Source organism: Mauremys reevesii, linkage group 23 (assembly GCF_016161935.1).
Source record: "Mauremys reevesii isolate NIE-2019 linkage group 23, ASM1616193v1, whole genome shotgun sequence".
NCBI classification, from domain to species: Eukaryota; Metazoa; Chordata; order Testudines; family Geoemydidae; genus Mauremys; species Mauremys reevesii.
In genome coordinates, this window is record NC_052645.1 from 15824762 (window position 1) to 15844517 (window position 19756).

The 19756-nt window shown below is 41.2% G+C and overlaps 2 protein-coding genes across 3 annotated transcripts in view; both read left to right on the plus strand.

Annotated features, from left to right (window-relative positions):
• MYOM3 (myomesin 3) overlaps positions 1–9535 on the plus strand; it is a 56560-nt gene extending 47025 nt beyond the window's left edge. The window contains exons 32-37 of the mRNA XM_039511738.1: positions 723–828; positions 1723–1886; positions 2913–2949; positions 4879–4901; positions 5002–5057; positions 7342–9535. Of these exons, the coding sequence (XP_039367672.1) occupies positions 723–828; positions 1723–1886; positions 2913–2949; positions 4879–4901; positions 5002–5057; positions 7342–7605 (650 nt within the window). The 3' untranslated portion in view covers positions 7606–9535. The remainder of the gene's footprint in view (positions 1–722; positions 829–1722; positions 1887–2912; positions 2950–4878; positions 4902–5001; positions 5058–7341) is intronic.
• Positions 9536–10448: 913 nt separating this feature from the next.
• Positions 10449–17984, plus strand: LOC120389286 (fatty acid-binding protein, liver-like). Of its 2 annotated transcripts, none has more exons than XM_039511763.1 (5): positions 10449–10647; positions 13811–13948; positions 15071–15243; positions 16629–16718; positions 17810–17984. In XM_039511763.1, the coding sequence occupies exons 1-5, from the start codon at positions 10464–10466 to the stop codon at positions 17858–17860; spliced, it is 636 nt and encodes a 211-aa protein (XP_039367697.1). In that variant the 5' UTR covers positions 10449–10463; the 3' UTR covers positions 17861–17984. The 2 variants fall into 2 exon arrangements, with proteins under 2 accessions (XP_039367697.1, XP_039367698.1); XM_039511764.1 differs by lacking the exon at positions 10449–10647 and adding an exon at positions 10705–10986 and having other exon boundaries at positions 17810–17983.
• Positions 17985–19756: the final 1772 nt, after the last annotated feature.

A 19756-nucleotide genomic window follows, 5' to 3' on the forward strand; every position in this document is an offset into this window, starting at 1 on the left:
TGTCTTTCACCTTAGAAACCTGATCCTCCCTGAAGGGCAGGAAATGTTATCTCTTTAACTGTTGCTATGATCTGTTATTTCTGCCCAGACACCTGCATTTGTCACATTCTAACATCAAAGTGAGCTGAGACCTAAGTCTCTCTGGCCCTGTCTATAGTAGGGAATGTGCCCATTGCTGACAACGGGTGCAGCTAGCCTAGTGCTGAACGCACTTTAACAGCATGTGTAGACCAGAACAAATCGCGTTCAGAAAGCATAGTTAAACATTGCATACAGCAGGCCTAGATGACGTGGTGATAAAAATGTTACTCTACCCCCATCATTGGTGGCTGCCCCAATATTAGAACAATGGAAGGCGAATTTGAGAGAAGGCCCTAATGTGTCTATGGGACCTTCTATACATAGGATCCAGGCCTCCAGGGAAGTATGCACATTTCTGCTGGGTGGAAGACGTAGAGCCTTCATATGCTGGAATGCTGTCGCTTTCAGCTGCCCATGTTCTTCAAATTGGGTGAAACATTAGGTTTTTTAATATATATATATATATTAGGTTATATAACATTATATATATATATAACATTAGGTTCTTTAATATATATATATATTTTAAAGAACCTAATGTTATATATATACCTATATATATACACCTATATATATATATAGCCAGTATATGGACTGGCTGGTCACCCAGTGAAATTCCAGTCTTTGAATTCTCTTCTTAGCCCTTTCTGCTAAACCTCTGAAAGTCCAGCCAACTGCAGAAGGCATCAGAATCTACAGTGAGGTGAAGTACTACACAGACTACATGAAAACAACCTGGTATCACAAGTATGTACTTCAAATATGCTAGCAAGGCTCATAACATATTGACAGTCTCTATTATCTGCCATGGAATTAAGGTGCATTGGCTGAAATCCTCCAAGTATGTAGGCTCCTAACATCCACTGAAATCAATGGGAGTTAGGGGCCTAAATACCTTTGAGGATTGGGGCCCTTGTGCCCAAACCTGCACTCCTTGAAGACAATGGGGGATTCGTCTGAATGAGGACTGCAGGACTGGGGGGATAAGGGGTTTTAAGTTCAACTGTCTCTTTACACTGAATCGCGTGTGGGAACTCATCAGTTACCAATCATGTTCTATTTATTTTCTGCTGCACAAGTACCCCTGGGTGACGATTTCACTGGTATGATAATGATACTATCAAATGACAGCTCAGCTACAGACATTAGAGGATGTATTTTTTTAAGTACTTCGTCTGTGCTGTTTTATTCTTCTCTGCACTACTGCCTCACTCCACTCTGAAGAACTGAATGCCACTCCTGCTTCACATTTATACACCCTTTTATTTGACCATATCAAAGTTCTTTCCCAACATTAGTTAATTTGGCCTCACAACACCCTTGCAGAATAGACCCATTTTCCAGCCAGGCAAAATTTAGAGGTGAAGGGCCAAATTTTCAACGGTATTTAGGCTTAGGCACCCAGGGGCTTTTGAAAATCCCACTAGGTGCCTTTCTGCATGTTTAGTTGCCTAAATACCTTTCATAATCCAGCCCTAAGAGACTTGCCCACAGTGAGTCTATGGCCATCAGAAATAGACCCTCAGAGTCCTAGCTCCCAGTCTCTTGTTCTAACCAATAGATCCTAAAAAGTCAGTTTAATCTCAGAACTTGTGCAATTTTACTTCAATGTTGTTAAAATGATATAATTTGTTTCCTTAGGGAGAAGCGACTAGAAAGTGGCGAGAGGTTGAAATGCGGAAGTACAATGGACCAGATCTGGCTACACATACTGAATCCCACGGATTCTGATAAGGGAAAATATACCCTGGAAATATTTGATGGGAAAGATTCTCACAGACTGTCAACTGACTTGTCTGGAAAAGGTGAACTGGAGCAGAACATTTCTGTCTTAGGGAAGAGCTAAACACCTGCTACTTTCTGAGATTTCCCCCTCACTTGGGCCTTCAGGCACCCCTCCCTCACGCTGAGATGGGGAGCACAGCAGAGGGGGAGCTCTGTGAAGTGCCAGGGGGATAGTATGCTGTGAATTAGGAGGGGGAGTAGGGGGAAGTGCACAGAAGAGGGTGGTGTGCAGTATGAGGGGAGGAATAGCTCAGTGGTTTGAGCATTGGCCTGCTTAAACCCAGGGTTGTGAGCTCAACCCTTGAGGGGACCACTTAGGGATCTAAGGCAAAATCAGTACTTAGTCCTGCTAGTGAAGGCAGGGGGCTGGACTCAATGACCTTTCAGGGTCCCTTCCAGTTCTCTGAGATAGGTATATCTCCATATATTATGGGCAGTGTAGCTAATGGCAGGAAGACTCCAACTCTCCTTAGGGATCATTACTGCCATGGGAGAGGTAGCTCCCAGAGAATAGGGCTGTCCTGAGAAATGACCCAAAATTGATTTGCTTCCCCCACAGACCCATGGGGTTTTCAGGAAGCATCCCTGCCCCTCTCTTAGAGGAGAGAATGTGACTCTCACTCTGCCACTGGGACCTCTCAGAATTTTTAAGAACAGGAGTACTTGTGGCACCTTAGAGACTAACAAATTTATTTGAGCATAAGCTTTCGTGGGCTACAGGGCTGTAGCCCACAAAGCTTATGCTGAAATAAATTTGTTAGTTTCTAAGGTGCCACATGTACTCCTGTTCTTTTCGCGGATACAGACTAACACGGCTGCTACTCTGAGAGTTGTTAAGATTACTTTGCCCTTCCCTGTGGGAAGGGAGCATCAGGGCCTTGATGTTTTAGCAGCACATAAATAGATAACATGTTTTCTTGAGGCAGCTATAAATACTGTTCTATGTGTGACTCTACATGTCCCTATTATCACACATTAGGTTAAATCTATGAAATAACAAACTGCAAACTGCACTTTCTTCTTAAAATCTCCTTTATTCCTTGCAGCTTTCGAAGAAGCAATGGCCGAACACCTAAGGCTAAAGTGAGTTTCTTCTCAAATACTTTCACATTTGAAACTGAACTAAATGTTTACATTTAAAGCTGAACCACCTGGTTTATTTTTGTTAATAAATGAGACTCTGCAGCTTGGCTTAACCTCCACCTTGCACATCCCACCATGGAGATCCAGTCCTGGCAGATTTCTCTTTACAAAGAGACTTGGTAATGTGAAAATTGCTAAATGCAGGAAATTATTCAAAGCTCATATTTGCAGGGAGGAGAATGTCTGGGCAAGGTATAAGTAAACCATAGCTTTGGAAGATAAGGCAAATTAAAATTAATTAGTATCAAGGGAGAGAAGGTCCATATGCGTTTAGATAATATCCTTCTTTACTTTAACCAACGTACGTCAATTGTACAATAAATATTGTCCAATAAATAGAAAATAGCATTTTAGGATCCTGTTTGCCCTCACTGCTGTAAATCAAATCCATACACACAGACCCTTATGCCAATGCAGAGCCCCACTGATATCACTAAGGCCCTATTTAGGGGCAAGGATTTGCCAGCATGGATCCAATTTCAGAATCAGGGCCTGTTTGCAACATCTAGGAAATGGATCCCACAGAGGGATGAATGGCTCAGGGTGTTGGTAATAGTACAGTATCTTCTTCCGCTAGAACCCTAATTTAGAGGCTGCTCTGCTTGCTATCCACTAACTCTCACTACCATCTAACAGCTTTGCAGTGGACCTGATGTGATGTGAGTTGGTGGATGCAGTCTAGACCCTGATGGACTGGGGCCCCTATAGCAAAAAGCACAGTACACTAGTGGCACCCACAGCCGTACCCCCATTATACACAGTACATATCATTGGCAGTGGTGAGGAGGAGCAGCACTGGCTGTCCACTCCCCACTCAGGTTTGGTCCCACCAGTCCTCTGTTGTGAGGAGGGGGTGGGATTGCAGCCTGGCGCACAGGAGTTGCAGGGCTGCTCAGGTTTGGCCCCACAGCCCCTCCATCACAATGGAGGGGCCACGGGGCTAAAACTAAGTAGGCAGTGGATCACTCAGCACTGCTTCTCTGCAACATTGCTGTGGGGCCAGCTCCTGCACCAGGGCTCCCTCAAGGGGCCTGCCCGACCTCAACCACTTCCAGCAGGCCATGTCCCCTCTCAGGGATGGGGAGTGACACTACACCGGGGCAGGCCAGGCTGGAAGGTGGGTGCTGAGCATGGCACTGGTGCAGGAGAGGCATAGGGGCCAGCAGCTACAGCAGGGATGGCTCCACAGGGATTGGCAGTGTGAACCATGGAAAAAATGTTGGGTCAGCAGAAAAGGCATGGCAGAATCGTGGCCACTCCTAAGTCTGAGAAGCATGGAAATGGTGTTCCCTCTCACATATAGGAGTGACCCTTCCAGATCAGGTTTGAGGCATGATGATGGGATCTCAGGAGGAAGCCTGCATTTCCTGGTCCCTGTGAGGTAACTCTTCTGTAGATACACAGAGGGCTTTGGCTCTCAAGACTGTCACTCTGGGACAGTTTTCAAAACTAAATTCACTTTTAAAGAAGACGTTTTCCTAGACATGAACCTGAAACTCCAACATCAGCTGTTTCTTATAGTGACTAGTGAATCAGAAAGCAAACATTAGAGGAGCTGCATTATCCACTGGCTACTATGAAGTTTATCAAGAATTTTAAAAAATTGTTTTCTACATGTCTCTCTAGTTCCAGAAACTGGCCAAAACCCCCTTCATTATGCCCCCCAGATGAAACCTAGAGAATCCCTGAAAATTTCAGACATTTTCCCTGTTCCAATATCTCACCTTACTGCATATCTTTGCTTTCACTTTGGAAGTGAAGTTCTCTATAAAAATTAGGGAACAAGTTCCTATTAAAAACATCCAGGGTACAAATTTAATACATAAAAAATACTAAATTTCTCTTTAATTTTCTTTTTCTTACTTTCAGGGAAGCAGTGATAGCAGAAAAGAGTAAGTAAACAAATGTTGCACATTCCCCTTGGTTCTGTCATACAGATCAAAGAGCCATACTGGTATGTAAAGCTGAACAGTCACATTTGTTTCTTCCCAGATCGTGCCAGAGTTGTGCAAGGTCTGCCAGATGTTGCCACCATCATGGAGGATAAGGTAATACTAAGTAACTGTATACCTATCATGGCCAGGTTGCACAGATGCGCAAGGATGGCTGGCAGGAAGAGCATATAAGCAGCTTTCCCCTACCTTGTGTCCCCATATAGGGGATGGCCATTGCAGTTGTCAGAGGCCTGGTGTGATACCCGTTGCTAACATCACTGAGCAATATGATGGTGGGTGGTCCTTCCAGACACACACACACACACCTTCTCTGTAGGAGAAAATTGTTGGGGGTGGGGCAGGAGTTCCTTTTGAAATCCACAAATCTAGCAAGGCCTCAAGGTTCCGTTTTTGTGCACTTGTGAAGTGCAAGAATAGTTTTAATGCTAACCATAGAAAAAGTTACATGAACAGCTCTATCCTTACTCAACTGCTCTCCTTAGACACCACATCCTAGTTTTCAGGTGCTGAAAACAGTCTATTGTAGCTGTTTCACATGCCCCTAGTCTCCCTTCCCAACCCCTGCTTTAGACTAACAACTTTATATATGGGTCTTGATCCTTCTGTCATACTAGTTTTATAATCTATTGGGCTGGATTCTCCTATACTCTAAGGGCACTGTGGCTGAGTAAAGAGGCTTTAAAATGACTGTAAATGTAATTTATGCCCACTTTAAGGTCCCTTTACACTGCCAGAGTGGTATAAAGGGGCCTTAGCACAAATGAGAATCAGTCCCATTTACTTCAGTGGAGTTATTCCTGATTTACCCTGGGGAAAGTGGCAGAAGAAAGAAGCCCATAATGTCTAAATCTCACCAACTGGCCAGCCCCATCAAAAATCCTAGCTGCTTCTGAGGTCACTTAAAATGCCTCACTTCTGTTTAGACATGTATAACCGAGGTTTTGAAAGCGATTAATATAAGCCACCTGTAATTCATATAACCACAGCTGTGCCAATGGAACCTGCAAGGAAGAGTAATTAAATTTGAACCATAACCGCCCTTTGTTTAAAGCTGCAGGCTGGAGAAAGTAATTCTATCTCATTGTGATGCTGTGACTTCTAAACAAAGATGCCTCCCTGCAGGGAAACCTACACCCCTGCAGGAGCTGTACACAGGTTGCAGTTGGTGTGTTTGTACAGTGTCAGACACACCATTGGCATGCACTAAATAAATAAAAATGTGGAGCAGTCATTCTCTCCATTCACATTATTCTGGGGTGTAAGACCCCTACACCTATCCAAAAGAAGATGAACCTGCCCAGCTTAACAGCCTGAATAGCCATGATAATTTGTAATTTTAACAACCTCATTTAGGTTTTGCTTTGGTAGATTTGTTCACTAATAATATAAATCTTGCCAGCCCCCTCAAGAACCTAGTTCTGCCACCTCTGAACTCAACTAGATCCTACTATTGAGGGACTCCTGTCCTGTATCATAATGAATAACTTTTTCATAGCCTAGAAACTAAAACAGCCTTCTATTTTATGGTCACAGTAATGATCCTTAACATTTTCAAAGCAGTTAAACATACTTCCAGAGTAGCATTGATTTCAGCTGCATGGATTCAATTTCCTATATGGCTAAAGATTTGTGCGCTTAAAAAATGTAGCCTTCCATTTCCTGGCAAGCAAAATGGTATTGTAAGATCATGCTGTCCTATGCCCTGAATAAGAGAAGTACAGTATCTGTTTTAGATAAAAAAAAATTGCTGGGATCAAAATCAGGCCCATAGACTTGTATTCTCAAACCACTGCCTCTCATGCTGACCAGTATCGTCTCACGGTTTCTTCTTTACTTCCCATCTGTATCCACCTCTTGTCTCTTGTCTTATACCTAAAGCTCTTTGGGGGCAGGGACCATCTTTTTGTTCTGTATTTGTACCACAATGGGGTTCTGGTCAATGACTAGGTCTCCTAGGTAATACAAATAATTAGTAAGAATAATAATACATGAGAGAGAATCTCATCTCTTGGGATCGACACGGCTACAAAAATACTGCAAACAATAGTAATCCATAGCATTTATATGGTGCTTGCCATCTTCAAAGCACTTAACAAATGTTAATCAGTTAATCCTCTCAAGTCCCTCTCTGGGGTAGGTGAATAAGCAGTGTGATCCCCATTATACAGATGAGGAAACTGAGACAGAAAAGTGGGAAAGTAGCTTGCCTGAGGCCAGGGTGTCTGCACTGATAAGAACTTACGAGTTCCTGGATCAGTGAAACTTGTGGGCATTTTTGGAGATCCATTTTTATCTTTCCTTCTTTGTCAAATTATACTTTAAGCCACTGGCTGTGAATTGCCTCTGTAACGCTGTATTTACTATATTTTTAAAACAGACCCTGTGTTTGACATGCTGCATATCTGGTGATCCTTACCCAGAAATCACTTGGTTCAAGAACGAGAAGGTAGTAGTTTTTAAAGATCGTTACAAAATGGACGTGAAGGGGATAGTTGTCACAATTACTATTGAGAAAGTCTGCAGTGACGATACAGGAAAATACAGCATCTATGTAAAGAACAAATATGGCTCTGAAACGGGGCAGGTTACTATCAGTGTGTACAAGCATGGAGAAGAACCGATTGAGCTACGGGAAAAATGATTTCCAACACACTCAGAAACTCAGGTTGGGATTTCCAAGAGGCTTAAAGGCATTAGGCACCAAACACCCATTGAATGTCAAAGAGATTTAGACACTTGGTTCCTTTTACTATCCCAGCCTTAAAATTCAGACTAGCATCTCTCTTTTTATTATCTACGTATAAAATAAAGGTTTCCACAGTGATTTACAGTATAAGAAATCACAATATACCCCTCTTAAAGGCATCTATAGAAATCTGGAGAAAACCTTCAAAATCCCACTCTAACCCTACAGAATTAGACAACCACTTCATTTAGTGTACCACTTTTCAGCTAACAGCACTATTTATCAGATACAGTAGGGGTTCATGTATACAAGCTTATCATTTTGTATTAAGCCCGAGTGTTATTGAATATTCTGTAGCAGAAGAATGTTGATGTGTGCATTGTTATTAAAATGTAACCCTGCTTGGGCCCAATTCAGCACAGTACTCAAAGTACATGCATAACTAGATGTCAGTGGGACCACTGGTGTGCTGAAAGTTAGGCATGTTCCTAAATACCTCGCTGAAACAGGGCCTTGATGCACTTATGTTTACACGGCTAAGCCATGTGGGAGAAAAGTAAGGCAGTGGTTTTGAGCCTCTGTTGGCTTTGCAGAGGAGCATGTGTGCAATTGCTGTGTGTGCTACGATGTAGTGGGATTTTAAACACATTTAAACTCCACAGCTGTTATTTCACTGTGACGTATTGTAAACTGTCAAATGGTGCTATATCTGAACACGTTTAAGTGGTCACAACTGTTTTGATCAGTGACCAGGCCAGATTCAGCCCAGATTAGAGTAGTGTAAACCCAGAGACAGAGTTCCAGTGGCAGGAATATTTCCAGAGGAGAGCTTCTGGTGTGGAAACTCATTGCTATTTCCTCTTCACTAGTGCAAAACTGGACAGTGCTTGTTGGAGAGGGGGCATGGTCAGGACAACAGAGAAATGGGCTATTCAATGCAACAGTTTCCATGGGCAGAGGCCACACAGAGGGGAATTCACCACAGCATTAACATAACTCCTTCCTTTGAAGTGAACATGCTGTATGAGCTAGGCTGGCACAGGATGCAATTTACACTTTTCTGCACCAGAAAGGTAGGGAAGTTTTTTATTCCAGCCCAGTATTTTAAAGCCCAGGTGTGAGCAGTGAGGCTGAATTTGGTTCTTTATTCAAAAGGCTGAAGGTTGAAAAAAAAATCATAGGAATTTTTTCCCCTTTTCACCTAGATAAATGTGAATTACATAACAATATTAGCTCATGTGTTTTAGCATATTCCTTTATGAGATACAATAAAGCCCCCTATCCCACATAGTGTAATTGCCTCTTCATATGAATGAGATCAGAGGATGTGTAATAACAAATTACCTCTCATGTCACATGAAGTGACATGTCTAGGCAACTGCTACATTATTCTGAACATTCTCACACACACCAATCCCCAAACTAAAGCTTAGTTTCTGTGCAGAGGAATCCTCAGTTGTACAGAACTCACTTCCTTCTTCAGTTTTTAGAATTCAGCTCCCATAAAAATTAACTGAAAAATGCTGTGTCACATGCTTTTTGACATAACACTCCAAAGAATCAGTAGCACAGCTGGCTTTTTCTGAGAACACAGATGATTTTTGTAGAGGATGACAATAGAAATCTAGAGGAATTAAATAACCCTTGTAACATTACATTTAATGCTGTTTTAAATAAAGATCAAGGCAAAAATGGAAAAGTTCAATTTTTAATGTTTGACAACTACTGTTTCTAAACTACCCACACTTTCAGAAGATGGTTTCCATGCCACTGTTTTATCTGTTACTATTGATCAAGAACAGTGTTTGCCTGTCATACTGTAGTTGATCCTGTATTCTATGTGGTATTTAAAAGGTGTGTGCTAAATAAAAAATGTAAAACTTGACAACAATACAGGAGTGAGTCATACCTAGAAGTGTCCATGGAAAAGACTGTTTGGAAACAGATTTGTGTTTGTGAGGGGGAGAGAGAGAGAGAGCAAGAAATACAAACTTTTCTGAACTGGAGGTAAATTCCCTATATGACTAATTAGATTAGTTTAAACAGAACACATCTTCTACAAAGGTGTTTGTACAGTGCCAGGTCCTTAGGCACTGCTATAATAAACATGATTAATAACTATGATAACATGACATAGTATTTGGGATCAGATCCTCTCTCCTTAGAGGATTACGTATACCTAGATGATGTCATAATCCATACGCCAATTGGAGAAAGTTGAGGCAGTACTGTGTACCTTAAAAGACGGGCTGGCCTCACCGCTAATCCTGCTAAATGCGCTATAGGGCTAGCAGAGGCTAGGTACCTGGGGTATATTGTAGGAAGGGACATAGTGAAGCCCTAAACGAATAAGCTAGAGGCAATTCAAAACTGGCCCCGGCCAACCCGAAAGAAGCAGGTCCACGTATTCCTAGGCATGGTAGGCTATTACAGATGTTTTATTCTCCATTTCGCCACTAGGGCAAGTCCCCTAACGGACCTGGTAAAGGCCCGAGGTCCAGACATGGTGAAGTGGACCGACGAAGCAGAGGGGCGTTCACAGACCTTCGGACAACTCTTTGTAATGACCCCGTACTCATAGCCTCAGACTTTAACAAGGAATTTATTCTACAAACAGACCCTTCCGAGGTGAGGTTGGGGGCGGTTCTGTTGCAAATGGTGGGAGAAGAGGAACACCCGATCCTCTACTTAAGCAGAAAGCTGCTCCCAAGAGAACAGAAATATGCAGTAGTGGAGAGAGAATGCCTTGCTGTCAAATGAGCCAGGGAGAGACACTGCGTTATTACCTCTTAGGCCAGCGATTTACTCTTGTGATGGACCATGCACCCCTCCAGTGGATGCAGTGGAATAAGGAAAAGAATGCAAGGGTCACCAGATGGTTCTTATCCCTCCAACCGTTCCAGTTCCGCATACGGCACAGAGCTGGATGCTACCACGACAACGCTGATGGTCTGTCACGAGCACACTGCCTGGTGTCCCAAGTTGCCCAACTCTATGGTATTGAGCCGAGGGGCGGGGGGAGATATGTGATGGGGCAAGGCCAGATGGGTATAGGAAAATAGTGAGAAACAGGTATGTTAGCACCAGGCTAAACAAATCCCTGTTACCATGGTAACCAAATGGCAGTTGCTCCAGGTTAATCAAGACACCTGGGGCCAATTAAGATCCTTCCAGAAAGCAGTAGCCAACTGAAGCCAACCAGGGACTGGCTGAAACTAGTTAAAAGGCTCCCACTCAGTCAGGTGGTGAGTGTGCCAGGAGCCGTAGAAAGGAGCCACACTGCTGGAGAAACGGAGCAGTACAAACCTTACCAGGCACAAGAAAGGAGGCCCTGAGGTAAGGGTGATGTAGATATTGAGGAAGTGGGGGCTGCTGTGGGGAAGTGGCCCAGGGAATCATACTCGTCCTGTTTCCAAAAAGTCAGCTACCAAGAGCTGCTACTATAAGGGTCCCTGGGCTGGAGCCCAGAGTAGAGGGTGGGCCTAGGCTCCCCCCTCCCTCCCCTGACTAGTCACTGAGACTGGGAGACAACAGAGACTCCGTGAGGGAGGATAACTTCTCCTCACCTCTCTTGCTGGCTTATGATGAAAATGGCTCAGTAGGCTCTGACCCTTGCGTCTAGAGAGAGAAGAGCTATGTGGAGGGTCACAGTGAGCCTCTGAGGCTAGTGTAATCCGCCAGGAAGTGCGGGACCCACTGAGACAAGGTCAGAGCTTTGTCACACTATGGATTGATGTACATGTGAATTCTGTCCCTAATACATACATATATACACACAGAGAGAAATCCCTTTATACAGCCTAATTGTGAGTGCAACAGAGGCTAACCACTGTTGTGCACTTTACTTTAATGCAGGGGTAGGCAACCTATGGCACGTGTGCCGAAGGCAGCACGCAAGCTGAATTTCAGTGGCACTCACACTGCCCAGGTCAGGGAGGCTCTGCATTTTAATTTAATTTTAAAAGAAGCTTCTTAAACATTTTAAAAAACATATTTACTTTACATACAACAATAGTTTAGTTATATATTATAGACTTAGAGAAAGAGACCGTCTAAAAACGTTAAACTGTATTACTAGCACGCGAAACCTTAAATTAGAGTGAATAAATGAAGACTTGGCACACCACTTCTGAAAGGTTGACGACCCCTGGTTTAATGTTTAGCTTCCCAAGGTCTGGCTGCTGGAGGACCATGAGGACAGGTCACTATGAAAAATTTAATGAAATCTTTGAGTCGGTGAACTTTTCCAAAGTTCGAGTCTGGTGTTTGCACATGAACTCCTCACAGAAATTGAAACTTTCAGTTGCAAAAAGATGAGCTGCCTGATGAGCAGCATTGCATTGTTGGCAAGGTGCAGTCTGTATATTCCCCCTTCCTGTGAAGCATCAAGTATTGGCTAGAGCTGGGGACAGGATAACACACTGTTGGATCAATGGCTTGCCCAGCTAAAGCAAATCCTTTTCAAATGTTTTAAAATTCCTTATTAACAAACATATAATATTTTAAAATCATAAATTGGATCTCTAAAACTAATTTTAAAACATTCAAATGATTAAAGACAATATAGTTTAGGGCAGTGTGCTCTTAAAACCAAGTGGAGGTTTAGTAGCCAGCACTAGAACTCAGATCTCCTAACTCTTAATCCTGTGACATGCTCACTGATTAAAACTGTGATGAATTAAAGAAAGACTTGAACTGTCCCAAAGTTTGGGGTGTATTTGGATCTCTGATCCCAATTTGGGCTTGTCTCTAAAAATTAAAACTGGACAACAACGTAAAGTAAATTTGTAAGAAAAATTCATCATTGTTTTCCCATTCAGCTAAAAACTACTACCTAGTCTGTAGTACAGTACTAGAAATGATGCCTTAGACAGGTCAGTCACCTCTAGGGCACAAACACTATTTGAATTAAGCAATTTTATTGCAAACCACATACAGTTTTACCTAATGCCTTCTGAAGCCAGCAGTCAGGCTTGATCAAGGAGGGATGAGTATTACACTGTGAGTGAGGAATTCTGAGGTTATGAATGTGGAGAGTAACAATCAAGAATTAAGTACTCTCATTTATTTTTCCACTTCAATCCCCAGGGAACAGTTCCATGTTTTGTTTCCCCTTTAAATCTGTACATATGGGACCATCACTAAATACATTTAAATATTGTAACAAACTGATTAGTGCATATGTGCCCCACTGATATCTACTAGATGGAATCAGAACTGATCAGCTCTGGGTCATAGGCCCTGTACTGATCATCACTAAAGGAGATTCCTCTTTTCTTCACATGGTAGGGCCCAGTTCTTTTGGAAGAGACTGATCTGTGTTCTATCGTCACTGTCTCAGTGAAGTTCCAAGTACCCACATGCAGCATAGTGAGCCATGAAGCTCTTCACTGGCCAGGGATTTATTACAATATATAAGAAATATAATTTCACACCCAGCGACTAGTTCTCTAAAGTTTTATATAACTGAACACTTTTATTTAGAAAATGGGTAAAATTTTCAAAAGTGCTTCAGTGACTTACGTGCCTAAGTATAATTTTAACTAATGACTTAGGCATGGTCTACACAGTTTATGTACCAGTATAACTGTATCAGTTTGGGGTGTGATTCTTTTTATTTATATAGTTATACCAGTATAACTCCTAATGTGGACATGGTTATAGCTGTACAAAGGTGCCTTACACCAGTATAGCTTATTCCCCTTCCTTTATGGAATAAGCTGTACCAGTATAAGCAAATGTATATTGGTATAATTGCATCCACACTAGAGAGGTTGTATTGCTTTAACTATACCAGTATATTTAAAGTGATACAAACTTTATAAGTACACAAACCCTTATGCATTTAGGAACCTAAGTACCATTGGCTTTCAATAAGACAAGGGCTTGCCTACACAGGGAAATAGCCTGGAATAGCTATTTCACATTAGCTCCCCATGTTGCTACTCTTATTCCGCATTTTATACTTTAGTTTAATCTATTTTGGAAGAAATAAACTTGCTAGGAAAGAGACAGTCAAGGTAAAGAGACAGCCACAGACCACAATGAACTAGAGGTTATTTCTATTAAGAATAAACAGATGTTTAATAATTGATACTGTATTGTTAATAATTAGCAGATCATCTCATGAGACAGGGCACATTTCTTTCCGTATAAATAGCATTTAATTCAGTAGACGGCTGCTCCATTCTCTTTCTGGCATCACTGCCATACTGTACTGCACCATCCATAATGGCATTCAATGGAACCTGGCAGGTCTATTCTCAAGAGAACTATGAAGAATTTCTGAAAGCCCTCGGTAAGTGTCTTCCCCCCGCCCCCTACAACTTGCAGGGTTTGTGAAATATAACAACACTTTGTATTTAAGGAACCTTTCATCAGGGAATATTGAAAGTGTTTTTCACAAACCACATTCCATGAGGTAGGTAAGTGTTACCATTCCCATTTTAGATATGATGTGATGTGAAGTGAAGATACTTGCCCAAAAGTCATATAAAAATCTGTAGGAAAAGCCAGGGATAAAACCCAGACCGACTCAGCCTTAACCACAAGACTGGTCTTCTCATGCAAGGCTTCTACTGAAATACCTTTCCTATCAGTTGACCTGTTTCAGTTTATAAGGTTAACTAGTAGGGCATTGGTAATGGGATATAGAGCCTCTCAGCTCTGTTATCAGTTCACATAGAGCCTCTGACTGTAATCACTGGTTACCTAATGGCTGGCTGTTAGCCTACATGAAATGAGTTTAATTGTCTCTAGCTACCACCCCTCAGAGGTGTCCAGGTTACTAAAAAACACCACCATAGTTTGCTTCGTCAGTTGCAGCAAAACAATCAAATTAAATAGAGCGGAATGCCTCACTCAGTGAAAATCCCTTCTCAAAGAGCATGTTGCCTGAACTACGCCCTCAGCCCCAAAGCTGATCCTTTCAGGTTAGCATTGAAGCCTATTGATGAGGCAGCCTGGGGACACTTGCACTGTTGCTGCCCTGTGGCTACGCAGGGGACTTCAGTGTGTCCTGGGGGAGGATGAGAAAGAAAATTAACCTTATGTAATGCTACTCATGTCACTTAGTGCAGTACTAAAGGTGCTCAGACATTACAGTGATATAAGAAAAAAACAGAGAAAAGGTGGTCAGCCTTTCTCCAGTGGTAAAGTATGCACACGATTTAAAAAGAGAAATTAATTTATTGTATCTCCAAGATTATAACAAAAGGAATCTAAAATCAAGTGTCCCATCAATGAAATTGTATGTCCATAGAGAACTGGGTAATCTAACTTTGACTTCCTTTTCTGTTGTTGATTTGTGTCAACCTTGTCACTTCATTGAATCAAAGTATTTTCTTTGCATAGCATACAAACCCCGTACTTCCCTCTGCATAATAGAGAAGTTAAAATTCCACTTTTCCCTTTTCTGCAGCATTGGCAGATGACCTCATCAAAGTTGCCAAAGACATTAAGCCTGTTATTGAAATACAACAAAATGGAAACAACTTTGTTGTGACATCAAAAACACCTAAGCAATCTGTAACAAATTCATTTACTCTGGGGAAAGAGGCTGACATCACTACTATGGATGGCAAAAAACTAAAGGTAATATATTTCAAGAACAATAACTGCTCCCTCACTAGTATTTCAATATCATTTTCCAAGTGGAATTTCTTTCCCTTTAGGAAACTTCAATTGCTTCTGATAGGATCTTTGTTTCTATTGATGAGTAAGAAATTAAGTAAAACTTAAAAGCTTTAACACGAGCATGCAGGTTACATAAGTGAAGGAGCCAGAAAGACTGTTTGTCTAGCTGGCTTTGTGATTAGTGACACAGGGAATCTAAGTTTGTGTCACAAACTCTCATGTTAGCAGGTCCCAAGAAAGTTGTGGAGGCAACACATTAAACAACTGTAGAGGAGCAAACTCCTCTAGCTTCAGAAGGAGCTGCTTCCAGACCCTTTCAGCTGGAGAAATGGTTGCTACAAAGCACAGTTTGAAGAAACCCCCATTAACCTCTAAGAAAAAATGAATGCTTTGTACTAATTCAGCTCTTGTCACACAACAGCTCATTAAAATGCTCAGGTATAAGGTAACATCTCTTAAGGTAATCAAATCTACTGCTTCAGTGCATAAGTTGATCAACCCAGGGATCAGGGAGGAATTTTATTCCCCATGTACATGAATAATTGGCTCTATATGCATTATGGAGTTTTTCACTTTCCCCTGAAACAGTGATTCCCAAATAGTTGTGTGTGGAGCACACCTGGTGGTCTGAATAGAGCTGACTGTTCCCATGGTGCTAACTTTCCATGTAGTTTCTAGCTGATAAAGCACATTAAAAAGATAAGACACATTGAATATGTTCTTACTATTTTTTCATGTAGGGTATTGCTATAGCTACCAGTTGTGGCAGGGGAGTTGGGTCATATGTTTATGGATAGAAATAAAGGCAGTTTGAGACAATCTTTTTGTTAAGATGTGGTCCACACTATTTATTTAAAAATAAAAAGTTTGAGATCCTCAGCCACCACTGCCAGGATAACATCCTACATGGACCAACAGTTGGATCCAGTGTAGCAAAACCCATTGTATAGTCCTTCACTTCGTAGGACAAATTTTACTCCGATTTTTGCACATTTCAACTGCCAGTTAACTTTACATACAATACCAATAACTGTAAAGTCTTTCTAATATATCTGTATTTCCTGTACACCAAGAAGTAGCATTTATACACATATTGGTATTGTTTCAACAGTTAGAGAAGTTTTCATTGAATGCTAAACAAGATGTTCATTACTCCTGTCAATCTGAAGTTAGCATGAGATTAATTAATATCAGTATCTGCACTTCCATTCTTTCTTATCTGTGTATCTAACTACCATTCTAACTGAATTTCCCAGTTTCTACCTTTGGGCCTAAATTGCCTACCAGAAATGTACTTGCTGGGCTACTATAAATACTTACGTTTTAAAAATCTGTGTTCACAGTGCACGGTTAACATGATAGGTGGGAAGCTTGTGTGCAAATCAGAAACATTCTCCCATGAACAGGAAATTAAAGGAAATGAAATGGTGGAGGTAAGTGATTGGTAAATAAAGGTGCAATAGAAAAAAATAATGGGGAAACATTTCCTATGCCTGTCAGTTTATAAATTGACACCTTCACTTTAAAAAGTCCTGGTGTTGAGCACAGGAAGTACTACTGTGAGCATGGATTATATCACTACATTAATGAAAGAATATGTAACTTTATAATCCAATGGTGATTGCAACAAGCAAGAAATGACATTAGTCACCATTTAGTACAGCCAGGGTGATGCACTGTTACTTATTGACTTAACTGAATCTCCTACACATGGACAATGTCTGTGGCTGTCACAGTTTCACTCTGTGCATTTCTATCACTGAAAGTTGCTATTTATCACTTCCCAGGATACATTGAGACAAATTCATTTCCGTTATCATTCCATTTTAGGCAGTCGGGTTTAGTGTTAGCTTTTGACCATCATGTGGGCAGGCTCTTTGCAAGATTTTTCACAGGGTTGTACAGCTGGGATGCTCTTGAGCAGAGAATGAAAACTGAATCAAGCCATGTTAATTTACAGTTTCACCTGTTTCATTTACAAATCCTAGGCACTTCTAATGTGTCCTGAACTGTTCCCTACTGGCACAGAACCCTTCTCCCAGGGAATTAAACTTCCACTTGCCAGACTTTTAAGATGTATTCCAGTTGGTGGGATCACAGTTATAAGAATTACAGCTAAGGTTTTCAGAACTGCCTAGGGATTTTAAATGCCCAGTTTCCTTTTAAAATCCCAGCCTACTTTCTTTACAATAAATCTGCAAAGAACCAAATCAACAGTACTTATCTGGGGCAGTGGGTTTCTAGTATAGGGAACATATTTGTGACTGAGGTTACTCCAACAGTGCACTTGAAGATAACATTTGACTATTTAGATTTTCGGTGTTCAGAAATGGTTCCCTAATAGGAACACCATTGTTTCAGTATGTATATACTCAGCATGTCCATATGCAGTTACTGTAACTGTATTTTCAGATGATATGAGATGAATTACAAACATACTACAGCAATTTCAAAGCTGTTAGCAACATACAGCTCCCCCTACAGTCTAAATGGAAAACAAGTAATATATTTCTGTATTTTACAGACACTGACTGTTGGTTCAGCAACACTCATCAGAAAAAGCAAGAAGGTATAAACAATAAGAAGAGAGACCTATTCTATTTTGGACATTTTTATAGTCCAGCATTAAAGTGCATTTGCCATCAGTTGTGAAATTTGTTAATTTGGAAAAAATGCCATGGAAAATAAAGAAATAGGATCTCTGCTTTCTTTCCATGCTCATACTTGACTTATACAGTATAAAAATCAATTTTCCCTGTCTATAGAGCAGGGGTAGGCAACCTATGGCACGTGTGCCAAAGGCAGCACATGAGCTGATTTTCAGTGGCACTCATACTGCCCGGGTCCTAGCCACCGGTCCGGGGGGCTCTGCATTTTAATTTAATTTTAAATGAAGCTTCTTAAACATTTTAAAAACCTTATTTACTTTACATACAAAATACTTTAGTTATATATTATAGACTTATAGAAAGAGACCTTCTAAAAACGTTAAATGTATGACTGGCATGCAAAATCTTAAATTAGAGTGAATAAATACAGACTCAGCACACCACTTCTGAAAGGTTGCCGACCTCTGCTATAGAGACACATTCCCTACTCTAACTTCTGGTGGCCTACTTCCCAGCCACGCAAACTTCTGATTGATTTCAACAAGAGTTTTGCCTGTGTAAGTACAGGATTGGACAGCTAGTGAAACAGTGATTTGCGATAAGGATTACAGAGCGAGGCTGAAAGCTATTAGGAATGTCTCTGCCTCTTATCCTTATTAAGGAAGAAGATAAGTTTAATGAACCCCAACATCTTCTCTCTTACTATCTGCTCAATACATCTGGGAGACCTACTGAAAATCAGATATCTAATTCCTAGCCAGCAAGTGTCACTGCTGAGCTTTCTGTCATCACAATAGAAATATTAAAAAAATCTATAAAGTATTGTACACATTCAGCAGGTAATTACAAAGAAAACAAAGCTGAGGCACCAAAAGCAATTAAACACAATGCCCATTAATTAAATTTTCAAGGTCTAAAAAGATTAAGCATCTCAGTTTGTAACAGTCTTGGTGAGTATCGCTGGAATATTTGCTTTCAGATTTGACAGGTATCTGTACTCTTTCTGGGCTGAGGTATGAAATGTACAAGACTGAAGCATATGAGAATAATATCCCAGCATTTATACTGCCTAACTATCCCTCATTACAAACTGCATTCCCCTTTTAACACATTATCCTCCATCCCCCACAAAATTTGCTATTATCTCACATTTGACATTGTCATTTAATTGGCCTGTGGTCATGAGCTGTCACCCCATCAGATCTCTGGTTCGGAATTTGCTCCCTAGTATATTCCCTACCAGGGCAGTCATGCCACTTATCAGGTCACCAGTTGTGTGGATTCTGTTATATATAGTGCCAGTTCTATTCTTCACCCACTGAGGTCAACGAGAGTTTTGTCAAGTGACTCAACTGGGAAAAGAATCTGACCTTCAACGAACATCACCACTTTGAAAGTGCCCTAAGTTAAATCAGAAAAAAAGCACTCTTATTCTGGGATAAGAGTGTCCACAGGGGAAGTTTTACCAGTATAGCTATGCTGGTAATTTTCCCTGAGTAGACAGGCCCTTACTCTCAGAGGCAATGCTTGTTGAAGATCAAATTAAATTCTCAGTTGAAACATTTGAAAAAACTCCCATTGACTTCAATGAGATAAGAATGCCCACACAGGGAGTTTTACCAGCATAGCAATGCCAGTATACTTACACCTGCATAGGTATGCTGGTAATTTTCCCCATATATACAAGCCCTAAAACTTGAGTACAGTGGGAGTTGCACATGTATACAAGACCCCACAGAGGCACAGAGCGATGTTGGCCAGAACAAACTTGGGAAGAAAGCACTTTTAAAGTTTTGTGGTGCAAGAAACCATTCAACACAGCTTGGAAAGGTATGTTTGTAAGTTGCTTGGTAACTGTTACT